The sequence below is a fragment of the Podarcis muralis genome, chromosome 7 (assembly GCF_964188315.1).
Source record: "Podarcis muralis chromosome 7, rPodMur119.hap1.1, whole genome shotgun sequence".
Lineage (NCBI taxonomy): Eukaryota > Metazoa > Chordata > Lepidosauria > Squamata > Lacertidae > Podarcis > Podarcis muralis.
In genome coordinates this window covers 1,327,828-1,344,835 of record NC_135661.1, presented here as the reverse complement: position 1 = coordinate 1,344,835, position 17,008 = coordinate 1,327,828, and the positions used below count along the sequence as shown (strand labels likewise).

The following is a 17,008-nucleotide window of genomic DNA, read 5'->3' as shown; positions in this document are numbered from 1 at the left end:
TAAAGCAAGAGCTGTGTAGAGTGTGCCTGCGGCTCTGGCTGGCTTTACAGGGAGGCGGGTCTGTCCCTCCTTCCGGCTCATTGTAAAGCCAGCAAGAGCCGCGGCTGCTGAGCTGAGGCGGGGAGGAGGGAGGGAAGGGGATTCCGTGGGTCCCTCCCTCCTCCGTGGCTCCCTTTGAAGCAGCAAAGTGGGAGGGAAGCCGCTTACACCCGTGTAAGCAGCTCCTCTCCCACTTTCCTGCTTCAAAGCAGCCACGGAGGAGGGAAGGAGAGGACTCATGGATCCTCTTCGCTGCTCGAGGCTGCAGCGGATTCCCTCCTCCCGGGCTCCCTTTGAAGCAGCAAAGTGGGAGGGAAGCCGCTTACACCCGTGTAAGCAGCTCCTCTCCCACTTTCCTGCTTCAAAGCAACCACGGAGGAGGGAAGGAGAGGACCCATGGATCCTCTTCGCTAGCAGCAAAGTGGGAGGGGAGCAGCTTACACTTGTGTAAGCAGCTCCTCTCCCACTTTCCTGCTTCAAAGCAGCCACGGAGGAGGGAAGAAGGGGACCCATGGATCCTCTTCGCTGCTCGAGGGGACCCATGGATCCTCTTCGCTGCTCGAGGCTGCAGCGGATTCCCTCCTCCCGGGCTTAATAATGTATATATGTCAAGGGCTTTGAGATGCATATAAAATCAGGCTCAGCATTATTAAGTGGACTTAGATAAGCCATGGTTCCCCTTCCTTCCCTCCTCTGAGGCTCGCTTTAAAGCAGCAAAGTGGACAGGAGCCACCCGCTTTGCTGCTTTAAATAGTTTAGTACAACATTTTATTCAGAATATTTTTTTCATGTTTTCCTCCTCTAAAAACTCTCTGTCTTCTGTCTCCTCTGCCCAGGAGGACTCTCCTGTGTGAGTGTCTGAATAGTTTAGTACAACATTTTATTCAGAATATTTTTTTTCACGTTTTCCTCCTCTAAAAACTCTGTCTGAGGGCCCTGCTCTTGCCGCTTACCACCTACCTGGCCCAGGCCTGAAGCATCACAGGGACTGCTGCGCTCTGCTGCCCAGGAGGACTCTGCTCTTGCCGCTTACCATCTACCTGGCCCAGGCCTGAAGCCTCACAGGGACTGCTGCGCTCTGCTGCCCAGGAGGACTCTCCTGTGTGAGTGTCTGAGGGCCCTGCTCTTGCCGCTTACCACCTACCTGGCCCAGGCCTGAAGCCTCACAGGGACTGCTGCGCTCTGCTGCCCAGGAGGACTCTCCTGTGTGAGTGTCTGGGGGCCCTGCTCTTGCCGCTTACCACCTACCTGGCCCAGGCCTGAAGCCTCACAGGGACTGCTGCGCTCTGCTGCCCAGGAGGACTCTCCTGTGTGAGTGTCTGAGGGCCCTGCTCTTGCCGCTTACCATCTACCTGGCCCGGGGCGGGGCCTGAAGCCTCATAAGGACTGCTGCGCTCTGCTGCCCAGGAGGACTCTCCTGTGTGAGTGTCTGAGGGCCCTGCTCTTGCCGCTTACCATCTACCTGGCCCGGGACGGGGCCTGAAGCCTCATAAGGACTGCTGCGCTCTGCTGCCCAGGAGGACTCTCCTGTGTGAGTGAGGGCCCTGCTCTTGCCGCTTACCATCTACCTGGCCCGGGGCGGGGCCTGAAGCCTCATAAGGACTGCTGCGCTCTGCTGCCCAGGAGGACTCTCCTGTGTGAGTGTCTGGGGGCCCTGCTCCTTCCTGCCACTTACCACCTGGCCCAGGGCAGGGCCTGACGGGCCTCACTAGGACAGTTGCTGTTACTGCTGGAGGGGTGCAGAGTGCTTTTAAAATGTTTTAAAATTTTTCTTTTGAATTTTTTGTATGTGGGGTGGGGTGGGATGGATGTTTATTGGGCCTGGGAATTTGTTTGATTTTATCTTTTTGTAATTTTTATTAAAAGACTGATAACAACACTACGACAGTCTCCCAATGTGTAAATTGTTCTCTAGTTTGATTGGGGGTCTTGACACCTGGGGCTCCAGCTATTCACACCCACCTAGTGTTGTTATCAGTCTTTTAATTACCTGGGAATGTGCATCTGTGAAACATCCGAGGAAAGGGGTGAGCCCTTTGATCCAGGTTCTGGGAACTTAATGAGCTCAGCTGTCACAAGTTAAAATTATTAGCCCATAAGCTGGTCATTGGTGAATTTGAATGTAATCAAGAATTGTGATTGGGTCTGGGTTCTGGTTCCACGTGAGATTTGTGAATAAAGATCCTAAGAATGGCTGAGAAAGCGCGCTCTGCAACCTGCCATTCGCCCGGCTATTAGCGGACCACCTTGCTGGCAGCCGTCCTGTGTCTCTTTGTAAGGGAGATTCCTGCTGACTTTGTAATGCGGATCTACTGAATGACGTTGAAACTATCCTATCTCTGTCTTTGTTCTTAGAAGTGAGTATCTTAGTTAGCTATATTAAACAATGTCTTTATTTTATCTGCCTGCAAGATACAAAAGATGTGCCTGCTTTTTAAGCATGTTGACTTTGTGTTTTTTTAAATAAATTTTTAAAATAGAATCTTTTGTCTTATGTGCCAATCTGAGGGAAAATCGAAATCCAACGCCTGACTACTTGGTTACGCTATACCTGATGAATTTCTGCCTGCAAGTTTGTGGAAGCAGCTTGCAGAGTGGGGCAACCGGTAACAAAGGAGCATAGTCTTTTCCCTTGGACTGTGCCTCCGGGTGCCCTGAGACGGAGTGGTGGCAGCATTACCATTTCTGTGGCGTTTTGTTTTGTCAAAAAGTAAATGGCTGCTGGCCTCCGTTCCAGAAACCTGACCCACATGGAGGGTAAGGGCAGGTGAGGGAGGGGCGAGTGGCCGGAGCCCCTTTATTACAACCTTGTTTCTAAATTTATTGTTTTGCATTGTTTTAATTGTCTGTTTTAACCATATTTGCACAGCAGTTTATAATAATAATAATAATAATGATAATAATATATAATAATAATAATTTATACCCCGCCCATCTGGCTGGGCTTCCCTAGCCACTCTGGGCGGCTTCCAAAAGAATATTAAAATACTGGATTGTTTCAAGAAGTGGCAGAGAGATATTTCTAGATTTGTCTGGTGTCAGCGTGCTTGTGTTGTTCACTTGTGTTCCTTTGGTGGTGAGAGAGGTTGAGGTTGGCCTAGGTTGTGATTGTTTGTTTGTGATTGGCTGTGGTGATCTTTGTTTTCGTGTGTGAGTGAGGTGGGTGGGTGTTTTGGATCAGGTTAGCCATATTGATTTGTATGCTGTTGGTGGATTATTGTCATTGTCCTGTTGGGCTGTGTATGTGATAAAGGGGAGCCATACCGGGGTGAAGGTGTCTTCTTCTGTTTGTCCCCGTGTCAGTTTCAGTTTATTAGTTAATTTTTCTACTAGGGCTGTTTCCCATACTATTTGGTACCATTGGTCCATGCTTACTCCTGACAGGTCTCTCCAGTGTCTGGTCATGGTATTTCTGGCTGCTGAGAGCAGGTGGGTTATGAGTTCTTTGTGGTGTAAATGGGCATTGTTGTCTTGGAAGATGTTTAGTAGGGCCAATTCTGGGGTCATGTCTTTGCTCAGGTGCACCACAGGTTGCCAACTTCTCTCATTGTCCCCTTGGAACAAAGCTTCTCCTAATCCTATTTGACTGGCATTGGTTTGCATTTCAAAAGGAGGTTGCTGGTCAGGGGCTAGAATCACCCACAAACTTACAAGGGCTTGTGTTAACAACTCAGCGGCTTGCTTGAATTGGTGTAAGAGCCATTCCAGTACACACTGGATTTCTGCTCCCCGGGATTTGATGTTTCCCAAGCCCAATCTAAATCCGAAATCACTCACTTCTCCTTGAGCAAACTGACATTTATACATTTTAATGGTCAGGTTTGCATCTTGCAATCTTGCAATTGGGCCAAAGCTCTCTGCACATGCTTAAGGTGTTCTGGCCATGACTTAGAAAAAATTAACTCAACTTCTTCCAATCCCTCCCATCTCCCTCTGAGCATGGACAAAGGATTTTCTAGGAGCTTGCCAAAAGCTGGCTGGTCTGACACAAACTCTGGGCTCCTTGAGTAAATCTCAACCAAAATTCCTAACAGATTTTGAACACAGAGGTGGGGTAGGATGGAATCCCAATCAAACCTAAAAACACTTTTACTCATAACATAACCACACTGTTTCCTAGGACTAAAGTTCTGTAAAAGACCCACCAAATCCCATTTCTTCTCCACACAAACATTTGCATTACAAAACCTTTTTTGAAAAACAATAAACATATCGACTGGGTCTTTAAAGTCCTTGAGCTGTGGATAGAAAAACTCTTTTTCAGGCACAAAAGGGGTAAACTCTATTGTGCAAAGAGACTTTTCCGCAGTTTCTAAATGACCTAGGAGAGAGTGACCAAATCTCTGCTTTACTTAAAACGCGGCCAAATCTCCCACCATGGCAGAGGACTCTAAACTCTCCACAGCGGCTTGGCTGGGCTGAGCTGGCTCCCCTTTCTCTTCTTGCCTCTCAGCTTTTGGCTGACAGGACACGCTTGCATCTTTCACAGTCTGCGTCGCTAGGGGGGTCGCTGCAAGCTGCTGGAAAGGAACTGTAGATTTCAAAACCCCTTCCCCCAAAGTCAGGTTTGCACAAACTTGGGGTTCAGGGACTGGAACAGATTGGGGAATTAAATTTCCACCACTAGGATTACTCTTCCGAAAATCGGACTGGTTCAGCTGGGACAAAACTAAGTCTTTTGGCAGTCACAATATCAGAGTCTATGCTTCGAAAGGAAGGCACAACAATTCGATGAAGGTGAACGCTGGGAGGTGTGCTAGATGCTGAGGTGGGCCAGTTAACACCAGGGGTGGCAGTACGGATTAAGCCAACCCTCTTCCCAACCGATTTCTCAGGAACAGCAGTCACAGCAGTTCCAGTGGTTTTGGGAGTTATAGCATCAGGCGCCCAACCTTCACCCCTCCCATCCGGGATAAGGCTTCCCTCAGCCCTCAAACCTTGAGGTGTTGTTCCCCAGTTTCCCATCCCTGTACCTGGGTGGGTAAGACCTTGATGGAAAAAAGTTCACCGCAAGTTGTTGTTGGTAAACCTTAAATCCCCAATCGTTCCCCACCAGGACAGGACTTTTGCACACTTCAGAATCATGTACTATAGTTAGGTGGTTTCCATAGTACCCCTTATACGATACTGGAACAATGGCAGTAGGTTGAAAAATCTCATTCACACCATAGGGGCTAATCTTTAAGGGTTTAGCCTGCATCTGTATGGGCAAAACCAAATCTCTGGGCACACTGGTAATGTCAGACCCAGTGTCTCGGAAAGAGTTCACAGCAATTCCGTTGATCTCAATGGGGGCTGTAAACTTTGAATTAGCCCACTTCACATCAGGCACACTTGGAGCAGCACCAGGACTCACAGGTCCCACAATAACTGCACTTGAAGTGGCTACAGCTGGTTTGGAAGCTATAGCGTCAGGAGCTGCCCCACCCTTCCTCTCCGGGACCGGGCTTTCCCTAGTTCCTGATTTTTGCTGTTCCGCTTCCCAATCTTCCTCGGTTGCTGGATCATGCGCACCGCAGGAGTCAAAGTCAAAACTGGAGGCTTCTTTTCACTTAATTGGGGGCAAACTGCTTTTATATGCCCTGGTTTCTTACAATAAAAGCACAGTCTGGAACTCGGAGACAATTTAGCACGTTCCCCACCTGCTGTAGAGGAGTCTTTTGCAGGAGTAGGGGGACCCCTGCTTTGATCTTTAACGGGAGGGCCGGACCTCCCGCCAGAAGCTGAGGCTGCCAGTCTGTACCCACCGGCTGGTCCCCTGTTTACCAGATGAGAATGATTTAGTCTAAAAGATTCTGCGAATTCTGTGGCCTCCTCTAAAGATCGTGGACTTTGGTCAGCAACCAAACTCGCAATTTCTGGAGACAGGTGGCGCATAAGTTGCTCTATTAGGGGTCTGGGTAAAAGGCGGATCTACATGGATCCTCATGGATCCTCCACTTTTTAAAAAAATAACTCCAACAAACGCAGTGTCAAATCACACCTAGAAGGCACGCCTACAAACTGGACTATAAAAAACATGGATCCAACACCACAAAAACATGGATCTGAGGCACGGATCCTCATGAATTCATATGATTTTTGCACTAGATCAGCCCAAACTCACCGTCAAATTACATATCATGTCCAGGGGCATAGCCTGCACCACAAAAATAACGGATCCACGGCTGCCTGGCCATACCGTGGCCCAAAAGCATGGATCTTCATGGATCCTCACACTTTTTGCATTGGGCCAACCCAAACTCACTGTCAAATCACATATCATAGCCAGGGGCACAGCCAACACCACAAAAAACTCGGATCCACGCCTGCCTGGCCATACCGTGGCCCAAAAACGTGGTTCCGAACCATGGATCCTCATGATTTTTGCAAAAGACCAGCCCAAAGTCACTATCAGATCAAACATCATGACCAGGGGCACAGCATCTACCACAAAAATCACTGATCCACGGCTTCCTGGCCATATCGTGGCCTAAAAACGTGGTTTCAAAGCACAGATCCTCATGGATCCTCACGCTTTTTGCATTAGGCCACACCTAAATCACTGTCAAATCACACATCATGGCCAGGGGCACAGCCTGCACCACAAAAAACTCAGATCCACGGCTTCCTGGCCACTCCATGGCCCAAAAACGTGGTTTTGAATCACAGATCCTCATGGATCCTCACTCTTTTTGCATAGGGCCAACCAAAACTCACTGTCAAATCACACATCATGGCCAGGGGCACAGCCTGCAACACAAAAAATTGAGATCCACGGCTTCCTGGCCATACCGTGGCCCAAAAACGTGGTTTCGAAGCACGGATCCTCACGCTTTTTGCATTGGGCCAACCCAAACTCACTGTCAAATCACACATCATGGCCAGGGGCACAGCCTGCAACACAAAAAATTGAGATCCACGGCTTCCTGGCCATACCGTGGCCCAAAAACGTGGTTTCGAAGCACGGATCCTCACGCTTTTTGCATTGGGCCAACCCAAACTCACTGTCAAATCACACATCATATCCAGGGGCACAGCCTGCACCACAAAAAACTCAGATCCACGGCTTCCTGGCAACACCATGGACCAAAAACGTGGTTTTGAAGGTCGGATCCTCACGGATCCTAACGCTTTTTTCATTGGGCCAACCAAAACTCAACGGCAAATCACATATCATACCCAGGGGCACAGACTACACAACAAAAAACTCGGATCCACGGTTATCTGGCAACGCCATGGCCCAAGAACATGGTTTCGAAGCACGGATCCTCATGGATCCTCATTATTTTTGCACTAGATCAGCCCAAAGTCACCATCAGATCAAACATCATGGCCATGGGCACAGCATCCACCACAAAAATCACGGATCCACGGCTTCCTGGCCATACCGTGGACCAAAAACGTGGTTTTGAAGCATGGATCCTCATGGATCCTCACACTTTTTGCATTGGGCCAGCCCAAACTCACTGTCAAATCACACATCGTGTCCAGGGATACAACTTGCACCACAAAAAACTAGGATCCACAGCTTTCTGGTCATAACACGGCCCAAAAACGTGGTTTTGAAGCACGGATCCTCATGGATCCTCACACTTTTCGCATTGGGCCATCCCAAACACACCGTTAAATCACACAGCATGTCCAGGGGCACAGCCTGCACCACAAAAATCATGGATCCATGGCTTCCTGGCCACTCCGTGGCCCAAAAACGTGGTTTCGAAGCACGGATCCTCATGGATCCTCACACATTTTGCATTGGGCCAACCCAAACTCACTGTCAAATCGCATATCATGTCGAGGGGCACAGCCTGCACCACAAAAAACTAGGATCCACGGCTTCTTGGTCATACCACAGCTCAAAAACGTGGTTTCGAAGCACGGATCCTCATGGATCCTCATGCTTTTTGCATTGGGCCAACCCAAACTCGCTGTCAAATCACATATCATGTCCAGCGGCACAGCCTGCAACACAAAAATCACGGATCCACGGCTTCCTGGCGACACCGTAGCCCAAAAACGTGGTTTTGAAGCACGGATCCTCATGGATCCTCATGCTTTTTGCACTAGATCAGCCCAAACTCACCGTCAAATCACACATCATGCCCAGGGGCATAGCTTGCACCGCAAAAAACTCGGATCCATGGGTTCCTGGTCATACCATGGCCAAAAAACGTGCTTTTGAAGCACGGATCCGGTACTATACCAGCTGCACTGGCTCCCGGTGGAGTACAGGATCAGGTTTAAGGTGCTGATTTTAACCTTTAAAGCCTTATATGGCCTAGGACCCTTGTGCCTACGGGACCGCCTCTCCTGGTATGTCCCACCGAGAAATTTACGGTCTGCAAATAAAAACATCTTGGAGGTCCCAGGCCACAGAGAGGTTAGGCTGGCCTCAACTAGAGCCAGGGCTTTCTCGGCTGCGGCTCCAATCTGGTGGACCGCTCTGTCACAAGAGACTAGGGCCCTGCAGGACCTGACATCTTTCCGCAGGGCCTGCAAGACAGAGCTGTTCCACCAGGCCTTTGGTCAGGGCGCAGCCTGACCCCCTCCTCTGGCAATCTGCACAGAATTTTGCTGAATGGTTGCCATCAATTTGATTTTAATTAATTTTATAATGAATGTTTTTAGAATGTTGGATTATTCTGTTTGTTGTTAGCCGCCCTGAGCCCAGCTTTGGCTGGAGAGGGCGGGATATAAATAAAAATTTATTATTATTATTATTATTATTAAGTTCTTCAAAGCCACACACACCTTCGGCTGAAAGCCAAAGTTCAAAGTTCTGGGCCATTTTTGCAGAATACACAGCAATGCTGTCTGAGGGACAAGACTTATCCCCCTTTCAGAAAGCCCTCCGATAGTTCTCAGGATGAAGTCCATGCCTTTGCATAACTAATTTTTTAAAGCGCTCATAGTCATGGATTTGGGATGAGGGGAGATGGCCCATCAATTCGGCTAGGTCTCCACAAATTAGGGAGCGCAAAATTGGCATGTACATTTTCAGGGACACCCCCATATCTCGGCAGGTTACTTCAAAAAGAGTCAGATAACTCAGAACATCAGTGGGGGGCTGATATTTCGGAAATGCCCCCCAGTTAAGGTTGCTCAAAGTTAGCCCCGGAGGAGACTGCCTGCCATTTTCTCCTCGTGGCTCCTCGTGATTGTAGTCATACCTTGGAACAGGATGTCGAGACGCTCATCCCTCCGGACGCAGGTGTTCCGCCGCTGCGTATACACGCGAGGGTCCAGGGAGAAATTCCTCCTCCTTCTCCGCCGCGTACCATCGCACCGCTCCACAAGTTTCCCAAGCTCTTACTGGCGAGTAGACCCGTCCTGGGGTGGGGGAACGCCTCTCACCGTTCTGCGAATGTCGCACGATGGACACTCTCGACGGTAGTCTCCCACAGACACTTCTTGCAGCTGCTGCGGCAGATCTTGATACTCATAAGCCATCCGGCTGACTCTCTGCCCCATAAGAATGGTTTTGCACCCACTCAACCGCATCGCCCTCTGAAAACTCCATCTCTTTAGGCTCTGCATAAACAAGATAGTTCCCTCTAGGACGTGTGGAGGCCATCCCAGCTTCCACTTCCTCACAAGGTGACAAGGGGTGGTTAACTGGCGCGCCCCTCTCTCTCTCCAAGTTGCAGGACTCTTGCACACCCTTCCAAACAGTTCTTAATTCGCTGGCATCCACCAGCTCTCTCTCCGACTCGGGATCTCCCGAAAACCAGGAGGCGGATTCCACTCTGGGACTTGGAGGTTGGGAGGGGGGGTTGTCTCTGAAGGAAGGGAACTGCCTTCTCCACCCGGACCCCATTCGTCCACAGTTCGCAAAGTGTATTCCTGGGGAGCCCCGGCTTCCATAATTCCTGACTATCTCTATCCCCCCCAAAAATAAAACGCCTTAGTACACAAAAGATTCGTGCCAATTTAAAATCAAAGTGCCTTTCTGCAGGGAAGTTCCATCCCACCGCTGCCACCATGTAGTAAAGGGGCTCCTTTACTAATAATAATAATAATAAAATTTATTTATACCCCGCCCTCCCCAGCCAAGACTGGGCTCAGGGTGGCTAACAACCAATAATAAAAAAATGTTGATTAAAATACAATTTAAAAGATTAAGATACAACATTAAAACATTAGGATGCAGCCTCTTCACGGGAGGGAAAAGGAAATAGAAAGAGGGGGAGGGAATCAAACTGATTCTAAGCCAAAGGTCAGGTGGAACAACTCTGTCTTACAGACCCTGCGGAAAGAAATCAGATCCTGCAGGGCCCTGGTCTCATGAGACAGAGCGTTCCACCAGTGTTGAGAAGGCCCTGGCTCTGGTTGAGGCTAATCTAACTTCCTTAGGGCCCGGGACCTCTAGGGTGTTGCTATATATGGACCTTAAGGTCCTCTGTGGGGCATACCAGGAGAGGCGGTCCCATAGGTACGAGGGTCCTAGGCTGTGAAGGGCTTTAAAGGTCAAAACCAGCACCTTAAATCTGACCCTGTACTCCACCGGGAAAAGCACTGGGTGAATATGCTCCCATGGCAGAGACCCCGTGAGGAGCCTCGCTGCAGCATTCTGCACCCGCTGGAGTTTCTGGGACAGCTTCAAGGGCAGCCCCGCGTAGAGCGAATTACAGTAGTCAAGCCTGGAGGTGACTATCGCATGGATCACTGTGGCCAGGTTGGGGCGGGTAAGGTAAGCGAAGGTGGAAAAATGTCACTTTGGCTGTTGTAACCTGCGTCTCCATGGAAAGGGAGGTGTCATGGATTACACCCAAACTCTTAACCGAAGGCTTCAATGAATAGAAGGATGAATAAGGTCTCTAAGGAAATGGAGGCCAGAGATTTTCAGTTTGTTTCCCAACCTACCTCGTCTGTGCTTTCCTGATGAACACAAAAACATGAATGGGTCTGATCCATTCTTCACATTCTGATGTTCCTGTTTCTCTTTTCTCTTTTCTCATGGGCAGGGAATTGATTTTGATGAAGATCAAATATCGGAAATCGGCCTGGAAGATGGGGAGGATCTTCCTCCAAGGTAATCCTGTGCTAATCCCCTCCCCCATAATCAATTGCTTTAAAAAAAAAACCCGGTCCATTTCTATGGTGGTGGTGCTTGGGGTCTTTTAAGGATGGGAGGCAATAAACCCTTTTGACAAAAGTGCTACTCCTGTCTCCCCTCAGCATCCCAACCACAGCTTCTCTGGATGCGGCTGATCTTCCTCCTGAAAGCGGCAGCAGGGACCAGCTGAACAACAGACTTATGGATTTCGTCGCAAGAATAAAGAGTGGGATGATCCGAAGGAAGGCGCTCCGAGATCTTTGCGCCTTCCTGCAGAAGATCCAGGAACATGTGAGTTGCGTGGCGAGTTCCCGCCTCCCCCACGGAAATAAAGACACAGGACACCAGTATTTTAGGTTAATGGGCAAAATTAGGCCACAACTTTATTGATTACAGGAATTGAGTGGTATTGGCTTAGGCATTGGTCCTATCGACTAACCGGCTTCAGCCTGATTGCTAGAAGACCGGCAAGGGTTAACCACCAGTAGGGGGAGTCCTGCTGATGTACATCAACTAGGAGCTCCCCCAGGGTCACCGCTGGGGGGCATGCCTTAGGCCCACACCTCCATAGGCTTCGGACAGGGCAACGCCCCACGGAATCCTTTACCGGACTACCCTTCGATATGGGGGAAGGTGATGGCGCTTCCTCCCCCCCACTCACCTGCATAACAATACCCTTACCAATGCCTAACCGCCAATGCCGAGGAAGTTGTGACGATTTGCTACGAGGTAGGCAAAAAGCCAAAAGGCTGGTGCCAATTTGCCAAGTGGAAAAAATTCCTACCAGGCCCCTTGACGGCGACCAACCGAAGTCCATAGCAATGTCAAAGAGCCAAACCTAAAGGGTGGGAGGGTGGGAAAACCGGAGCAGCTGGGGCGCTGGGAGAAAGAGGGAAATCCTCAGGCACGCCGGCCCTAAATAGCGCGGGCCACGCCTCCCAGGCCAGCCGATTGGCTGGCAAGGGAGATGACACGCCCGAGGATTCCCTGCTCTCACGGGGGCTGCAAGCCAGCCCCGAGTACGTGGGGGGAGGGCATGAAGCCCACAACCCCACCTCCTCTCCAGCTCAGAAGTGGCTTTACTGAAGGGAAGCATTGCAACCATGCAGGGCTGTCAAGGCCTTCAGGCTGCTGCTTCTAGGCCCATCCTGCAAGGTGCCCAAGGGACGATCAGGCATCCCAGCACATACTCAATTTGGAGAACAGAGCTGGGCCATAGTGAGTAAAGTGGCTGAGAAAAGAAGAAAAAAAGCAAACATTAGGAAAAGAGGGTTTAGGTTTAGGATGCTAAATGTTTTGGAATGTTTGGAATAAAAATGTTATAGGAAAAATGGTGATCAGTCCCTTCTCTGGGTTTCTTCTCAGCCATCGGCAGTGATTCATGCATGCTCCTATGGCCAACTGGTGGCGATTTCCTGCCTTTGTGCATTGGATCCGGACCCGGAGAGCAGGCAGCGGGCAGCAGAGGCTCTCTGCCATCTTCTGCCCATCCTGCGGCACAACGAAGGTAAGACTGGAAGAATGCATCCCAGCATGGGGTGGGGTGAGCAAGACCCAAACTAACCCTTTGGCTTTCCTTTGCAGAGACACTGGCAGGAACGTTAAGGAACCAAATGCTCATCATCGGAGCTGAGCAGGTCCTCGAATCCACCGGAGGACCGGTTCCTGGGCTGTTCGTGAATAACTGTTACTCTCTTGTCAGGGTAAGTCGCTGTCTCTCAAGCCACATGTTCTGGGTTCCGCAGAGGCAGCACCTGGGCTTTCTGCTCCCCAGCCCTGCCCTGTGGGCATCTCTGACCTTCCTCTCTCGCTTCAGGTCTTTGGCGCCTTTCTCCCTGCGGAGCAGCTCTTGGAGGCCATGTGCTTCCTGGCCAGAGACCTGGTTCTTGAGAGCAGCTTCGACCCCTTGGACATCTCCCACCTGCTGCAAGATTTCATCAAGCAGTTTGGCGGCACAAAAGTGAAGGTAAGGCGTCTTCAAAGGTAGGAGAGAAGAAGATTCTCCGCTTTGGTGTAGGGGAGGCAACCAATACTCCCCAGGACCCTGAGTGGTACCTTGGAAGGAAGAGGCTGTGGTGGCACAGGTCAAGGGTCCCTCTTTCAATGAGGGATGGAGACAGCCCCGCTTCCTTGTACTCTCCAAGCAACCCTCTCCTTTTCTCTGACAGGTGGAGGTGCTGCTGGAGGCCTTCTATAAGATCGCCCAGGGGCCTACAGTGCAAGGCAGGAACATGGCCGTCTTCGCGTTCTCCATCTTGGCGCACCACCACCTGGACCAAGTGGTGCAATATCTCCTCCAGTTTCCCTTCGGGTATGGAGCCCTCCAGGTTCTACTGGGCTAAGGGGGAGGTTGGCAAGCTGCAGGGCTTGCTCAGAAAGCCCTTGCTGCCATTTCCTCTCTCTGGAGCATGGCAGCAAGCAGAAGACTTGAATCTGACCATTGCTCTTGTTTTTGCATTCACAGAGACTGCGAGAGAGTATGGAAGGGGGTTTTACCATCGGCCGATCCAGAACAACTGCTCAATCTCATGGCCGAGCAGATTTACCAAAGCCCCTTGGCGGAATCTGCCACCCAAGTGGTAAGGACCAACCACCTGCTTTCTGGCTTCCTTCTTCCCAGGGTAATATCGAGGGGTTCCTGTATTCTGCAGAAAAGCAGAGAAAGTGACTTGCACCCCTCTCTCTTCCAGCAACATCTCACCAGCCTGTTGCACGCCATCCTCAGGATGGAGGACTACAAGGCAGCTGTGCGCCAGAACTTCCCACAGCTGCTGATCGCTCTCCTGGGGATGGTTGTCAACTTCCACTACTATCAGGAATTCCTCGGGTGAGTAGTGTGTTGCAAAGGGACCAATGGAGTCCTTTCCCCTTCAGCCTCGGGGGGGTTTCCAGTCCAGCTTGGTTTTCCAAGGGAGGCTCTCCTTCAGGCGGCTGCTGGGGAAGGAATTTGCGTGTGTGCCAATGACCCTCCTGGTAAAACTGGCCTTGCTTTGGTTCCAGAGGGGCTAAGGAAGTTCTGCACCTCCTTCTTGGCACCACTGGAGAGCAAGTGGAGGCGGCCATCGTTGACCAACTTTTCTGCCGGGAGACTTTCAGCCAGGGGTTGTCTGCCATGGTGAGGTAAGAGGAAGAACGCGGTGACCTTCCCCAGTGGTCTGGCAAACGGAGCTGAAGGCACGGGATCGGACTGTGCCCGTTTGCTTCCTGCGGTGTCTTTCCCTTCCTTACCAAGATCTCCTTCTCCATTTCAGAGCCGTCGGAAAGCAACGCTGGTGGATCTCTCCCATGGTGGAAAGCATCATCGCTGCTCTCGAGGACCAGGATTTTGCCGGGATGCCACAAGTCGCGGCAGCTATCTACATCGAGGTGAGGGGGACTGACGCGGGAGGAAATGGGTGCAGCAAGGAGGCCCTGGCTTGGTTTCTGCCGAGTGTCGGGCTACTTTGAGCCTAAGGCCTGTTGCCTGTTTTAGTGCTCCTCAGAGTAGACCCATTGGATTTGATGTACATGGCAAACTTTGGTCCATTCACTTCAGTGGGTTTGCTCTGTGCAGAATTGCAAATGGTGGGTAAAAGGAGAACCTGCCTCAGCCTCTTATCCCTGAAGGGTTTCTTTCTCTTTGGGCCTCTTTAGCTGCTCAGCTGCCGTCTGGAGGTCTATCCCTGTGAAGATACACTGAAGCAGCTCCTCAACTGGCTGCAACACGACTGCCTGGAAGTCTGGAAGCTCAGTGTCAGAGGGATATCCCTGCTTCTGGACTCTGACATGGCAAGTGATGCTCAGAGGAGGGGGGGGGTACAGATCTTGATTCTAATCATGGCCCAGCACTCTTTTGCTGGCACAATACTGAAGGGCCTGTGCTAAAAGGTGTGAGGCCTTTCAGACCTTTGAAAAGATTCTCTCTTTTGTGTAGGACCCTGCGCTTCTGCGGCTCTTGCTGCTGGATTCCCTCTCTGATGTAGAAGCTGATGTCCTCCCAGAGTTGATAGAGCTGGTAGACCAAGCCTACCATTCCAGGGAGCTGGGAGAGAAAGACCTGGAGATGCTGGCGGCAACCTACTGCGGCCTGGCTGCCGATGTGAGTATGAGGGGAAACATGACACCACACCCAGTGGAGGAGGAATGCTTTGGAAGAGGAAGGGTGGGGTTTAGACTGGCATGCAGCGGAGATGTTCTGGCTTCAGGAGGGTGTTCCTCTGGAAAGTGATCTGATGAGAAACAAAACCTCTGATATTTTCTGCCTACAGGAGGAAGCCTCCGTCCGGGCATCAGCCATCGAACATCTGGGGCTGCTTCGGGGCTGGGCGAGAGACCAAAGACTTCCCATTACAACAACAGAAGAGGAAGCCATTCACGAACTGGTTGTGGTCCTCATTCACCTCGAAGACGAGGACCTCGAAGTGGCCAAGGTGAGGGCCAAAGAGGTGGACTTATGCAGTAGGAGGGAGGGATTGTTCTCAGGAGCTTCTGAGACTATGTCCCGCAATTTGTAACCCTCTTCTCTTCTTGTGTTGCAGGCCGCAAGGAGGGCTCTTTCCCATCTAGCCCCAGAAGTCAAGTGGTGGGCTCGTTCCAACAAATTTAGCCTCCACTTTGCTCTCCACCAGGCTGCCAAGCATCTGGTAAGGTCCCTCTGCCTTTGTTGGCAGCTTTGCCCAGGCATGTCTTTGGGAGCGCAAGGCTCTTCTGCTGCGCTCTCAAGCCTCTCTGATGCCACTTCTCCTTTGTCTTTGCCCACAGAGCAAGACCTTCAGCAAGGGCATCCTTCGGAGTGCTGCCTTATCATGTACGCAGCCGTCTGCCAACAGTCTGCCAGCAGTCTCCAGGGTGGCAGCTCTGCTTCTGGGTAAGTCAAGCAACGTTCTTCCCTGGTAGGGATGGACAGAAACGTCTTGGTAACAATGGCAGGGAGGATGGACATGTCCCCAGGCCACCTGCTAGGTAGGCCTCCATCTGTGCCCAGATCTTGCTCTGAGTGCTCCGTGAGGGTGGAGGCCTCTAGACGCAGCAGAGCATACCTGTCCTCCTGCCAAGCTGCCTCTGTCTCCGCTTGCTTTGCACCGAGATGACGTCCCTTTTCTTGCCCTCTCTCTCTCTAGGTCATCTGGCTTTCCGGGATGCCAGTTTCATCCACAAACAAGACATGGCATCCTATGGAACATGTGAGTGAGACGTACGGAGGGCAGGGAGGGATGCTTCTGCTGAGAAAGGTCTTCAGGGGAAGGCAAATTCCCAGATGTATGTTCAGGCAGAGGTGCCACAAGATGAACATGCAAAGAGAATTGGAATGTGACTTCACTGCTCTCTCTTACACACAAACACAGCTGACGGCTGTTTTCATATTGTTGATGGGTGGCTCTTTTCCTGTGTATCTCCCCCTTGCTCAACCTTTCTCCCTTGCCACTCAGGGCTGGAAGAGATGCAGCAGCACGAGGAAGAAGAGCTTAGGCAGACAGGGAGGAGCTGCCTGAACATCATGCAGCGGGCCTATAGACATCGGAAGAAAGGCAGGGTCCAGCGCTTTTTGAGGAGGCTGCTCCACTGCGTTCACAGGGAACCTTACCCACAGGACTTCCTGAGCTGCATGCCAGGTGAGTGAGGCATCTGGTGGGCTATTGGGACATCTGGTGGGCTGTTTGGATGGGACGTTTCTCAACGAGCCCCTTTCTCCTCCTGACAGAACATCCGGAGTAGCGCCAGGCCAAGGCAACGTGGACACCAGAGTTGTGCTGCAGAGATACCATCTTCTGCTCTCCGCAGGATCCAGTCTGGACCAGCGCCAGGAACATCAACGCCACCAGGATCGACCAAGAGGAGTGGTGCTGCCCTCACGACCCTCCGTACACAGCGGTAGGAAACCTTTTTGTTGTTGTGTTTCTTGTTGATGTTGTTTTTGATTGTTGATTTTATTGATTTTGAATCTCAGGGTGG

At 50.9% G+C, this 17,008-nt stretch overlaps 2 protein-coding genes and 1 long non-coding RNA gene across 3 annotated transcripts; all 3 read left to right on the top strand.

Moving 5' to 3' along the window:
- Positions 1-2,317: 2,317 nt before the first annotated feature.
- LOC144328316 (uncharacterized) lies at positions 2,318-11,725 on the top strand. Its single transcript, XR_013393498.1, has 3 exons — positions 2,318-2,396; positions 10,986-11,053; positions 11,200-11,725. It is a non-coding gene; the product is annotated as an uncharacterized LOC144328316 (long non-coding RNA).
- A 643-nt stretch (positions 11,726-12,368) lies between these two features.
- Positions 12,369-15,284, top strand: LOC114591741 (uncharacterized). Its single transcript, XM_077930931.1, has 11 exons — positions 12,369-12,380; positions 12,443-12,584; positions 12,662-12,780; positions 12,894-13,043; positions 13,246-13,388; positions 13,542-13,656; positions 13,768-13,904; positions 14,078-14,197; positions 14,329-14,443; positions 14,711-14,845; positions 14,991-15,284. Exons 1-11 carry the CDS (start codon positions 12,369-12,371, stop codon positions 15,282-15,284), a joined length of 1,482 nt encoding a protein of 493 aa, XP_077787057.1.
- Positions 15,285-15,288: 4 nt separating this feature from the next.
- LOC114589747 (uncharacterized) lies at positions 15,289-16,771 on the top strand. The gene is made up of 6 exons (XM_077930930.1): positions 15,289-15,486; positions 15,595-15,699; positions 15,818-15,923; positions 16,177-16,239; positions 16,486-16,668; positions 16,758-16,771. Exons 1-6 carry the CDS (start codon positions 15,289-15,291, stop codon positions 16,769-16,771), a joined length of 669 nt encoding a protein of 222 aa, XP_077787056.1.
- The last annotated feature ends 237 nt before the right edge of the window (positions 16,772-17,008 follow it).